Source organism: Apodemus sylvaticus, chromosome 1 (assembly GCF_947179515.1).
Source record: "Apodemus sylvaticus chromosome 1, mApoSyl1.1, whole genome shotgun sequence".
Lineage (NCBI taxonomy): Eukaryota > Metazoa > Chordata > Mammalia > Rodentia > Muridae > Apodemus > Apodemus sylvaticus.
The window spans coordinates 63,548,957-63,561,499 of NC_067472.1; the positions used below are offsets into that span (position 1 = coordinate 63,548,957).

At 53.5% G+C, this 12,543-nt stretch overlaps 1 protein-coding gene across 1 annotated transcript in view; it reads left to right on the forward strand.

The window, feature by feature from the left end:
* The window catches only part of Muc6 (mucin 6, oligomeric mucus/gel-forming), a 31,577-nt gene that overhangs the window by 3,410 nt on the left and 15,624 nt on the right, over positions 1 to 12,543 (forward strand). Inside the window, exons 7-31 of the mRNA XM_052172865.1 lie at positions 109 to 316; positions 445 to 567; positions 901 to 1,021; positions 1,128 to 1,266; positions 1,346 to 1,450; positions 1,554 to 1,626; positions 1,722 to 1,859; positions 2,101 to 2,262; positions 2,348 to 2,442; positions 2,532 to 2,664; positions 2,868 to 3,117; positions 3,203 to 3,255; positions 3,362 to 3,471; positions 3,883 to 4,034; positions 4,206 to 4,347; positions 4,432 to 4,542; positions 5,067 to 5,252; positions 5,374 to 5,613; positions 6,308 to 6,464; positions 6,683 to 6,826; positions 7,760 to 7,822; positions 8,282 to 8,317; positions 8,714 to 8,893; positions 9,430 to 9,645; positions 10,597 to 10,679. Of these exons, the coding sequence (XP_052028825.1) occupies positions 109 to 316; positions 445 to 567; positions 901 to 1,021; positions 1,128 to 1,266; positions 1,346 to 1,450; positions 1,554 to 1,626; positions 1,722 to 1,859; positions 2,101 to 2,262; positions 2,348 to 2,442; positions 2,532 to 2,664; positions 2,868 to 3,117; positions 3,203 to 3,255; positions 3,362 to 3,471; positions 3,883 to 4,034; positions 4,206 to 4,347; positions 4,432 to 4,542; positions 5,067 to 5,252; positions 5,374 to 5,613; positions 6,308 to 6,464; positions 6,683 to 6,826; positions 7,760 to 7,822; positions 8,282 to 8,317; positions 8,714 to 8,893; positions 9,430 to 9,645; positions 10,597 to 10,679 (3,420 nt within the window). The remainder of the gene's footprint in view (positions 1 to 108; positions 317 to 444; positions 568 to 900; positions 1,022 to 1,127; positions 1,267 to 1,345; positions 1,451 to 1,553; positions 1,627 to 1,721; positions 1,860 to 2,100; positions 2,263 to 2,347; positions 2,443 to 2,531; positions 2,665 to 2,867; positions 3,118 to 3,202; positions 3,256 to 3,361; positions 3,472 to 3,882; positions 4,035 to 4,205; positions 4,348 to 4,431; positions 4,543 to 5,066; positions 5,253 to 5,373; positions 5,614 to 6,307; positions 6,465 to 6,682; positions 6,827 to 7,759; positions 7,823 to 8,281; positions 8,318 to 8,713; positions 8,894 to 9,429; positions 9,646 to 10,596; positions 10,680 to 12,543) is intronic.

Here is a 12,543-nt window from a genome sequence, read left to right on the forward strand (position 1 = left end):
GGCTGTGTAAGGAGGGTCTCTGGAAATGTCACCCCTACATCTGGCCTCCCAAGCTCTGGGTATAAGATGTGGCCTTGCCCATATGACCTCAAATGGCTCTCTATTCAGGCCCAGATCTGCAACCAGCTACTGACCCTGGTGTCCCCTGGGTGTGACGAGCCAAAGGAGACGCTGATGCTGAGCTGCCAGACAGACATGGCTGACTGTGCTCAGCCAGGCCAGCCGAACTGCACCTGCGCCACACTGTCTGAGTACTCCCGGCGATGCAGCATGACCGGCCAGCCTGTCCGAAACTGGAGGACCCCCGGACTCTGCCGTGAGTTCCAGGGAAAGGGTGAAAGGGAAAGCAGTTTTGAGAAGGGGAGAAGCCAAGTAAAAGTAAAAGTAGGAACTCAGGAAGGCAGGCAGCATCTTCTCACCAGATCCCATGCCTGCTGCCTGCAGCCATGAGCCAGTGTCCGGCCAATCAAGTGTACCAGGAGTGCGGTGAGGTCTGCGCCAAGACTTGCTCCAACCCACAGCACAGCTGCTCCAGCTTCTGCACCTTCGGCTGCTTCTGCCCCAGTGGTGAGGATATATATATATACCAGCACCCACTGTCCCCAGAACTCACTCTGTTCCAGCCTGACCTGAACGTCCTATATCTGAGCCCCAGGTCCAGGCCTTATCTATTGACCCCAAAACTTCCAGTAAACCCAGGACTCCGTGCAGAGTGAGTGAGCAGGGGAGAGCAGAGGCGGGCTTTGAGTTGTTCAAGGCACCTTCCCCAAGGCTGGTGGGGATGAAGGAGGGGCAGAGACTGGGACAGACGAACAGCCCTCACTCAGCCAGCTGAGGAGGAGTCCCCACAGTGGCAGGCCGCCTATGGGACGTCCATCCCACCTGAGCCTACGCCCTTAGGTACACTGCTTGATGATATATCCGGAAACCACTCCTGTGTGCCAGTCAACCAGTGTCCCTGCATGCTCAATGGTATGGTCTACGGCCCCGGGGAGATCACAAGGACAGCCTGCCAAACCTGGTGAGTGCAGAAAACAACAAGTTCTGCTGGCCCAGAACCCAGGGAGGGATGCGGTCTGCCTTGGGCTTCACAATCCCCTGGGCGCTGCCCCAATGTTTGCCTGTAGCCAGTGTACCATGGGCCGCTGGACGTGCACAAAGCAGCCGTGTCCTGGCCACTGCTCCCTAGAAGGTGGCTCCTTTGTCACCACATTCGACGCCAGGCCCTACCGCTTCCATGGCACCTGCACCTACACTCTGCTCCAGGTAGGCGGAGCCCTAGGGCGGGGGTGGGGATGGGGGGAAGGGGACAGTTGATTCATGCCTGACCTTTTTGCCTCCCCAGAGCCCGCAGCTTCCCAATGAAGGCACCCTCATGGCTGTGTATGACAAGTCGGGTTACTCGCACTCAGAGACCTCCCTAGTGTCCGTCATCTACCTATCCAAGAAGGTAAGGCTCCCTGCCCCGAATCAAGCACATGCTGTCCCACTGCCTGCAGACCAGCATCTGGCTCCCGCTTCTCTTACTTCCTAATGCCACTCTGTCCCTCCAGGACAAAATTGTCATCTCAGAGGATGAAGTGATCACCAACAACGGGGACACCAAATTGCTGCCATACAAGACACGTAAGTCCTTCTGGAGTCAGCACCGGGAACTTGGCGTTGCCATGTCTTTGGAGCGTGGCAGCAGGGACAGCCTTCTTAGCCCTGAAATCTTGCAGACAACATCACCATCTTCAGGCAGACATCCACCCACCTCCAGATGGCTACCACCTTCGGGCTGCAAGTTGTGTTCCAGATGCAGCCTGTCTTCCAGGTGTACATCACAGTCGAGCCCCAGTACAAAGGCCAGACCAGAGGTGAGGACTGTCTTGCTGGTCACTCCCAGAGTCAGCCTGGCTGTCTCCTCTCCGCTGCAGCTAGATACAGAGGGGACCCACGCGTGCCTTATGCTGGTTCTCCATACCCTGCAGCTCCAGCCACATAAGGCCAGTGATAATTAATCAAAGTGGTACTGCTGGAGAGAGGAGAGCTTTGGGGTATATGGAGAACTGGATGGGAGGACCAGGACGCAGTTGCTCAGAAATCCCACCCACACAGGGCTCTGCGGCAATTTCAACGGAGACACAACGGACGACTTCACAACCAGCATGGGTATTGATGAAGGCACAGCCTCGCTATTTGTGGACTCCTGGCGTGCAGGGAACTGTCCAGCTTCCCTAGAGCGTGAGACGGACCCCTGCTCCATGAGCCAGCTCAACAGTGAGTTCCCTGCACCCCTACCTTCAGCCACCTAAGCCTGTTGGGATGGGAACAAGACGCCCACAGCTACACTTGTTGTCTCCAGAGGTGTGTGCAGAGACCCACTGCTCCACGCTGCTGAGGAAGGGCAGCGTGTTTGAGAAGTGCCACAGTGTGGTGAACCCCCAGCCCTTCTACAAGGTGGGTCCAGTGGGCATTTGAGGAGGAGATGAGGGGAGACGGTAGCGACAGACGCAGTCCTAGACTCCTGGGTCCCACCCTTCCCACAGAGATGTGTGTACCAGGCCTGCAACTACGAGGAGACCTTCCCTCACATCTGCTCTGCACTGGGGGCCTATGCCCATGCCTGCTCCTCCCGCGGCATCCTGCTCTGGGGCTGGAGGAACAGCGTGGACAACTGCAGTGAGTGTTGACTGTGGTGGGAGGAGGGCAGGAGTCAGAAGAGGCAGGGTCGAGGGCTTACGAGTGATGTGAGTCTATACCAAGGCCCCATGGTCAGCTTGAGGGCTTCTAGGGCCTTAACTCCTGCTCAGCCATCCCTCTGCTCCAGACCCTCCCCACACACAGCTTCCTGTCCTGAGGGCCTGACCCCTACATTCCCACAGCTGTGCCTTGCACCGGCAACCGCACATTCAGCTACGATAGCAAGGCCTGTGACCGTACCTGCTTATCTCTGTCGGACCGTGAGACAGAGTGCCACGCAAGTCCTGTGCCAGTGGATGGTTGCAACTGTCCTGAGGGCACCTACTTGAACCACAAGGCAGAATGTGTGCACAAGGCCCAGTGCCCCTGTCTGCTGGACGGCTACAAGTTTGTCCAGCCTGATCAGTCAACCATGGTCAACGGGGTCATATGGTACGAAGGGAAGGTCTGGGCAAGGTCTGGTGAGGGAAGGGCCTGCACACCTGTGTACTCATGTGTCCCTCTCCCTTCCTCATAGCTACTGCATCAATGGGCGCCTGAGCTGTCCGCGGCAAGCGGAGATGTTCTTTGGTAAGCGCATATCAGGGGAACTGCCATGAGGCCCTGTAGAGAAAGAAGCCCTTGCACCACTCGGTGAGCCCCAGCTCACCTGACCTGTCTGTCTTCTTCTCCGCAGCATCCTGCCCAGAGCCCAAGACCTTCCAGTCCTGCAGCCAGTCATCAGAGGACAAGTTCGGAGCTGCATGTGCCCCCACGTGCCAGATGCTGGCCACAGGCATTGCCTGTGTAAGAAGCAGGGTGGAGAGGGAATCTACAGGAGCCCAGCAGGACCAAGCTGCTCCCAGTGTCCCTGGAGTGATGGCTCTGTCTCACTAGCTAGCGCTGGGGATTGAGTCGGGAGCTGATTGGTAGCTAGGCAGTTGAAGGACAGGGGGGTGCTTGTCTGTAGGATTCTTTGAGGACATGGACTGGCGCCCAGCTTGGGAACTACAGCTACCTGTCCCTGTGCATGTGGCCTCCTTGCCCCCAACACACCTGAAACATTACCAGAAGGGTGACTTCTCTAGGAGTAAAACTCAGCTGCCTACAGAGACCTTAGAGAAGGCTAGACAAAAGAAAAGGCATGCGTAGTCTCAAGGGGGCTGGAGCTGGGATAGTAGGGTGCTGGGGAGCTACAAACTCTGCCTCCCCCACCAGGTGCCCACCAAGTGCGAGTCTGGCTGCGTCTGTCCTAAAGGGCTCTATGAGAACAGCGACGGGCAGTGTGTACCTGCAGAGGAATGCCCATGTGACTATGCAGGGGTATCCTACCCTGGTGGTTCTGAGCTCCATACAGACTGTAAGACCTGGTAGGTCATGAACACCCAGACCCCTAGGGCCATCTGGGCACGCAAAGACACCCAAAAGTAAGTTGTCCCAGGGTAGGGATCCCAGAGGTGGGGAATCCTAGAGTCACAGCTCAGTCCATCTCCCTGTGTAGAAAGACTGCCTCTAACCACACCTCGCTTCCATCCCCCCAGCACCTGCTCACAGGGAAGGTGGACCTGCCAGCCTAGCACACAATGTCCGTCCACCTGTGTCCTCTATGGCGAAGGCCACATCATAACTTTTGACGGACAACGCTTTGTGTTTGATGGCAACTGCGAATACACTCTGGCCACGGTAACCACTGAACTCGGGGCCAAAGGCTGAGAGGAACCGGAATGGGGACCAGGAGGGCTTCTCCTCAACACCTTTTCCCTGCAGGACGACTGTGGTGCCAACAGCTCACAGCCTACCTTCAAGGTCCTGACAGAGAATGTCGTCTGTGGGAAGTCGGGAGTCACCTGTTCCAGAGCCATCAAGATCTCCCTGGGTGTGAGTGGCTGTGCCCCCCCAGGGTGGGAGAGCACTGGCTGTATTTTGATCATCAGCCTCCAGGTCTCCCCAGATTCCACTGAACACCCTCCCACCATCCCTCCTCCTTTGTATGACAGGAAGAGGTACCCAGAGATTGGTGGCCAGCTGGGTGGTTACACACTCAGAACTAGTGGTCACATGGTCTCCCACAGTTTCCCAGGGCTGGATAGCATTTCGTGGGCAGAAAGAAAGCTGCTTTCCAGGAAGCTGAATCTGTTTCCACATGTCTAGAACCTTCTGCCCAGAACTGGCTCCTAATAGATATTCCAATACATGTCTTTCACTGTTGTTTTGAGACAGGGTCTCAAGTAGGCAGGGTCGGTCTCAAGTTTAACATGCATTTTAGGCTGACTTTGAACTGAACCTCACAAAGATGGAAATCTATTATGTTGGATTACACCTCTCCCTTCCAAATACTCAACTGATCTGGGTACTGGGGTGGGTCGGAAAATAAAGCAGGGTGACGACCCTTCCCCCCACAGGGACTCTCCATCACAATGGCAGACAGTAACTACACAGTCAGCGGGGAAGAGCCCCTGGTGCACCTGCAGGTGAAACCTAGCCCCCTGAATCTTGTCCTGGACATAGACATCCCCGGAAGGCTCAACCTGACGCTTCTGTGGAACAAGCACATGAGTGTCTCTATCAGGATCCAGCGCACCGCCCAGGTACTCACTCACCGGTGGCACTCTTGCCAGTGATCCAAGGTCCCAGGTCCCGGCTGGTTTCTGGGTGAGGGGTCCACCATAAAGGGACCCGCATGACTCCCCAGCAACTGCTTCCTAGCAGGATGCCCTCTGTGGCTTGTGTGGCAACTCCAATGGGAACATGAAAGATGACTTCGAGACACGCAGCAAGTATGTGGCGTCCAGTGAACTGGAGTTTGTGAACTCGTGGAAGGAAAGCCCTCTGTGTGGGGATGCGAGTTACGCGGTGGATCCCTGCAGCCTGAACACCTTCCGGCGCTCCTGGGCTGAGCGGAAATGCAACATTATCAACAGCCAGACCTTTGCTGCCTGCCACAGCAAGGTGGGTCCTGTCCTCCAAGATAGGGACATCAGATACACTCTTCCTACCACAGGGCTCCAGGATGGCAGGAGGTTATCAGGTATGAGGCGGGGAGTACTTAGCGCATGAAGCCAGGGTCACCCACAAGCTAGAGATGATAAGCAGTGTCCAGACCTCTGCCCACCAGAGGACCATAGCAGATAAGACTGTGAGTAAACATTTAACCCCAGAGCTAGCTGCTCTGGGATACACGGCCCAGAGATGAGATATTCAGTTGTAAGTGACCCAGCCATGGGCAGGGGTAAGCTTTTTGAACTCAAAGTGTTTAGTGTAGACCCTGACCTTTGGTGCTTAGAAAGAATGGCAGGAGACCACCCCATGTGGGCCATCTGGGGTGTCTAGAGGGACTGGAGAAGGGAGCAGAGACCCCAAGAGGATCAGGCATGCAAGTAAGAGATACCCAGCCTAGGTTTGCCACACACTGGTCCCAATAGGAGTTGTCTCTAATGGATACCTCAGAGCAGGGTTGACTAAGCACCAACATTTACCTCAGGAAAGTGGCAGCCAATATGAGCTATAGCTTACACTAGAAGATGCCTCTCAGAGTGCCAGGATACCTGCCCCCAAAGCCTATGCCTCATGGCAAAAAAGTCTAAACTCTACCTTGCCACCACCACAGCAGCCAAATGCCAACACAGCACCCTCCACTCCACAGGTATACCACCTGCCCTACTATGAGGCCTGCGTGCGTGATGCCTGTGGGTGCGACACAGGCGGAGACTGCGAGTGTCTGTGTGATGCAGTGGCTGCCTATGCCAAGGCCTGTCTGGACAAGGGCGTGTGTGTAGACTGGAGGTCCCCAGACTTCTGCCGTGAGTGTCTCACCCCATGTCCAAACCTGCTCCCTCCAGGGGCTTACTCCAGAAGCCTTCTCTCCAGGCAGGCACCAGGCTGGACCCCTGCAGGTCACCAGCTATTCCCCAGGCTCTTCCCCTCCCAGACCCACCAAGAGGAGGCCTCCAACAGACCCCAAGCCCTTCATACTGGCACGGAGGCCTTGATGCCAGCTGATGTGTATCCTTCCTCTCAGCCGTCTACTGTGACTTCTACAACACCCACACACTGGTGGGTGAGAATGAATACCAGTATGCTCAGAAGGCCAACTGCACGTGGCACTACCAGCCCTGTCTCTGCCCTGGCAGCTTGGGAAGCTTCCCGGACACAAACACTGAAGGTAAAAGGCACTGGGGTGCTCGTGCCATGCATGTGGCTTTTTCAAAGGTCCATCCATCCATTCCTGCAAACATCTATTCATAATGCATTCATTCATTTGCACACAGATCCACTCTCCTGCATTCATTCACCCACATTCCTCAGCATACACTGACCCCTATGCACACGTATACACACACGCACACACATACACACACACACACACACACACACACACACACTCACACACTCACACACTCACACACTCACACACTCACACACTCAGCCAATGTACTGAGTTCCAGGCCCTGGTCTCAATTGGAGACCTGGCCTCACCCAAACTAGCCCTCTCTAGCCTGGCAAAGATCCGTAAACACCAAAATAAGGAATTAAAGAACTGTCAGATGACATGCCTGCCACATTGGAAGCTAAAACAGGCGCCATAGGAACCCCACAGCTAGATAGACTGCTGCTGCTCTGGAGAGTCTCTGGCAGAGGGGAAGACAGGAGGAGGAAGGAGCTGGGACAGAGACAGGGATCTCCACATCAAAAAGGCAATTAGGCCAGTCACAGTGGTGCATGCCTTATGTCCCAGCACTCAGGAGGCAGTTCATCTTTGTAAGTTCAAAGCCAGTCTGGGCTACATAGTTAGTGTCAGGGCAGCTAGAGCTATATAGTGAGAGTCTCAAAACTCAATAATTCAATCAATCATTCAATAAAAATAAATAAAAATGCAGTTAAAACACAGGAACCAGGAACAAGGAAAGCAAAGACAGAAAGGTCAGAGTTCTAGGGCCCAGCAGGTAACTTCAGAAGCTGGTATGAAATGAGAGGAGGGAGGAGGGAGGATGAAGAGGGGAATGATGGCAGGAGGGTCGAGTAGGGAGCACACAGCAGTGCTCTCTGCAGGCAAGTGTGAAAGAAGTGCTGAGCCTGCCCCTCTCTCTCTCCCCAGGCTGTTACAACTGCTCCCAGAATGAGTACTTCGACCACAAAGAAGGGACCTGTGTACCCTGTGGTAAGTCCAGCAGGGGCTCCTGCCACCAGGCAGCACAGCCTGTGTGGGTAGCATGGGTCTCAAGCCTGGCCATCCCTAGTAACTCCTTCCTAGATCTTCTCCTTCAGGACAGCGACCCACTGGCTCAAACCATGTCGTAGCACACAGCAGAAACAAAAATGCAGTGCTGGACCCTGTGGCCTCTGCTCCATTCCCCTGCACAGCCATTGCTTAGCCACAATCTCAGGGCAGAGTGCCCCACACCAACCAGGGTACTTGGATACAGTAATAGGAATTTTCTTAGGAACCCAACCCTAGACATTGACATGACACCAGCCCTGCCATGGCACCTTGGCTGGCCCCCTATGTTTCCTACTAGGCTGACAAAGGAGAGAGGGAAAGAGGCAGGAGAGGGGTGTGCCGGGCGGGGAGATGCTTCACAGGCGGCTATTCCTGACAGCACCTGCTCTTCTCTTACAGCACCACCCACTACCACATCACCGCCAACCACCACAGGTGATTGCTCACCCACTTGGTACCACAGGATGAAGGCTTCCTGCCCAGAGCTCACCCTAGCTCCAGTGGACAGCCCTCCCCATCCCACCAGCCCTGCTTCTACATCTGCCGGGTCCTGGGAGGGTGGGTAATGTACCTTGCAGTCCTGAGTTACAAGGGAAAGAGCATACAAAGCTTAGCTCCAGGCCAGCCATTGATTCTGGCCACTTGACTCACTTGACTGAGCAGGAAGCAGGGCCTCATCAGGTAAGACTACCAGGAGTCCATGCTGTCTTCACAGGTCCATGAGCCACCCCGTACTTTTCACCTGGCCCCTCAGCAGGCAGATCTGTCTCTCTCTGAGGGGCTCTAGAGCCAGATTCTGCCCATCCATGAGATCACGTATGCTCTACACAGGTTCACAGCCTACCACGGCAACCCCCATCAGCACTGAGTTCCACAGTTCCAGCTCAGCAAAGACGCCTGTGGGCCCCTCCTACCTGCCAGGTCTTCCAACCCCACCACCTTCAGCCCCATCTTCCACTGAGGCACTAACAAACTGGACCACCCCCAAGAAAACCACAGTCTCCTCAGGAGGTAAAAATGGAGGGGGGGAACATAGAACTCTGGGGAACGGAGGGTTACTACTTATGGCCTTCCCACTGAGATATGCCTGAGGGAGTGTCTCAGCACAGAATTTGCAGTGTATGAAAGGCAGGATAGAGATTTTTCTGAAAACCTAGTTAACAACTCAAGCTGGTCACTCAAGGTGGCCATTCCAGACTGTCTAAAACTTCCAATAGAATATACATGGGAACTGCTGGCGTCTGCCCTGCAGCCCACCCTGTTCAAACACTGAGCAATCCCAGATGCTGCTGGGGACACTGGGGAGAAACCAACATCCTTCCAAAGAGCTGAAGTGTGTGAGTAGAGAATTGAGAGTCTGTGTCACGGCCCTGAGGTGAGCCCACTCCAGTCAGACAGACTCTGCAGGCTAGGGAAGAGACAAGACAGGTGTTCATCAAACTGTGAAGAGATAAGTCTCCTGAGGGCAGGAGCAAAGAACAGGGGACTCGAACATGCATCTGGGAGAAGCAGGTAAGAAAAGATGTTGCCACTACTTCCCTCTGCAGAATCCCCTCAAACCACCATGGCTACCATACTACTGACATTACCTTTGCCTCCTACATCCCTACCAGAGTCAAAAACCACAAGGCTCCCAGTGACACAGGCCATATCCAAGCCCACAGCATCTTCCCTCAGCTCATCCACGAAGACCACAGCTGAGTTCACAGAGAGTACCACAGTGACCTTACTAAGCTCAATGCCTGGGACGTCTGCCAGCCACGGTGAGTCAGGGCCCATGGGAAACCAGGGCACTCAAGCCACAGGTTTGATTCTGACCCTCAGTATAGCACATCCAGCTCAGGAGGAGGATCTGTATATTCAAGGGATAATGGAGAGGAGGGACTGATAGTGTAGACAGGCAGTAGGAGGAGGGGGAAACAACATGACTCCCAGCCACATCTCAGGACATAGGACAGGCAGGTACAAGAGAAAAGGCCTACGTCAAGGTAAGTGCACAGGAAGGAGGGGTAGAACTGCTGGAATATTTGCCAAAGAAAGCCAAGAGTTTAGTAAGTGGGCAACTCTCAGCAACCAATCCACCATGGTTAGCAAGCAGAGAGAAAATCCAAGTCCAGGCACAGAGCACAGCACATATGAAGGACTGTGAGCTTAAACTAAACATTACTCACTGCCATGATCCACAGTGACATCAGCCCAGCAGGAAAGTCACCGTCCAGCCACAAGCCATGCAACTGAGACCACAGAGCTACCTCTCTCAGGAAAGACCACCCTGACCACGCATCACTCAGGGCCAAGCAGTAGCTTACCACCACCTAATACAAGTACTTGGACCCAAAACATAGTATCTCAAACCAACCCCCTACTCGGGACGTGGACTACCCACTCTCTACCCACCATTTCTTTCCACAATACAAAACACTCCACAAATGTTCCTTCAGAAACATCTACCCAGACAACAACCACTTTTCCAAGCACTCCCAACTCACTAGCTTCTGTAAATCCAACATCTTCAACATCAGAAGGGACACCAACAGCTCCGGCTCTCATGACCCAGACTACTGCACACAGGGTCCCATCACCTTCTGTAACAAACCAATCTACCACCATGTTTCAAACCACTACAGTCCAGGAAACAGAAATAACACACACAGTAGCACCGGGTACTTATACAACCAACTACACAACCCAATCCCAAAATTTGTTCTCCACAGATACAACCTCAGCTTCCAACACAACACAGCATCAGTCCACATCACTCCACCACACTACGATATCCAATAGGCCCACCAGTGGAGTGAGTGGTACCCCTGGGGTCCACACAACACCGGGCACACCTAGCAGTTCCCATACTCCAAACATCACATACTCTCCACCCACATTTGCTGTCTCCAGCACGGCAAAAACCACAGGTCCCCCTTTGGGAACATCTGTGCAGACTACTATCACCTTCCCTACACCATCATCTCCTCAGACCTCTTTGGCCACCCCACTGCCAGGGCTATCACCCACCACCATGACACTAACTTCAGAGATACTTAGGACACCAACAGGCCCAGAAATGGTCTCATCAGCTTCTACCCACAAGATATTTAGTACCATTCTTCCTAAAACCACAATGGAGGGCACAATACCACAACATACAGCATCTCCTCTCACATCAATAACCAGTGCACCCACTCAAGATCACAGCACTTTCTTCACAGTCAGAACTTCCACGTCGAACCTTTCTCACCCTTCCTCCATGACTGCCAACCAGTCTACATCAGTTCCAATGACATCCACTTTAACCAAGTCTACCATGACTGTAACAGGCACAACTGTGGTCCACACCACCTCAAGAACAAGTAGGAGTCCTCAGACCCCACATACCACATACCTTTCACCCACTGCTGCTGTCTCTGGCACAATACACACCACAGCTCTCCACTCAAAAACATCCATGAAGACCACCACCAACTTCCCAACCCATTCAGGTCCCCAGACCTCACTGTCCACATATCTCCCACTATTTTCAACCTCATCTATAATACCAACAACTGAGATACTTAACACGCCAACCAGTCCACACTCAGTATCACTGGCCTCTACCTCCATACCATTGAGGACTGTCCTTCCAACCACCCTGGAAGCCACAAGGCCACCTCACACATCAATACCTGTCATTTATACAACCAGTGCTACCACACAACCCAAAACCTCATTCTCTACAGGCAGGACCTCTATTCCACATCTCTCAGAATCTTCCTCCATGACACCCACTCAATCAACATCAATTCTAGCTACTACCACCTCACTTATGCCCACCACGGGTGTAACTGGTACCTCAGTGGTCCATACCACCTCAGGAACAACTAGTAGTCCCCATACTGTGAGTTCCACAAGTCTTCCTACCACTGTTGCTGTCTCCAACACAAAACACACCACAGGTGTCTCCTTGGAAACATCTGTGCAGACCACCATTGCCTCCCCTATATCATCTGCTCCTCAGATTTCATTGGCCACACACCTGCCTTTCTTTTCAACTTCCTCAGTGACACCAACTTCTAAAGAAATTATCACCCCAATACTCAAATACACACTTTCATCAGCCTCTACCTCCACAAGAGGAACCATTCTTCCAACCACCCTGGAGCAAACTAGGCCTAAACATACATCAATACCTGCCATTTACACGACCAGCGCCATCACCCAAACCAGCAGCTCATCCACAGACAGGACATCCACCTCTACCTCCCACTTCTCAGAAACATCCTCTGTGACCACCCATCAATCCACATCAATTCCACTTACTAGCAACTCAGTTAAGCCAAGCAGGCATCCAACAGGCACACCTGTGGTCCATACAACCTCAGGAACACAAAGCAGTCCTCAGACTCCACACACCACTCACCTTTCACCCACTGTTGCTGTCTCTGGGACAATACACACCACAGGTCTCCCCTCAGAAACATCCACGCAGACCACAACCAACTTCCCAACCCATTCAGGTCCTCAGACCTCACTGTCCACACATCACCCATTACTTTCAACCTCATCTGTGACACCAACCACTGAGATACCAACCAGTCCACTGGCCTCTACCTCCATACCATTGAGGACTGTCCTTCCAACCACACTGGAAAGTACAACACTGCTTCATGCATCAATATCTGCCACTC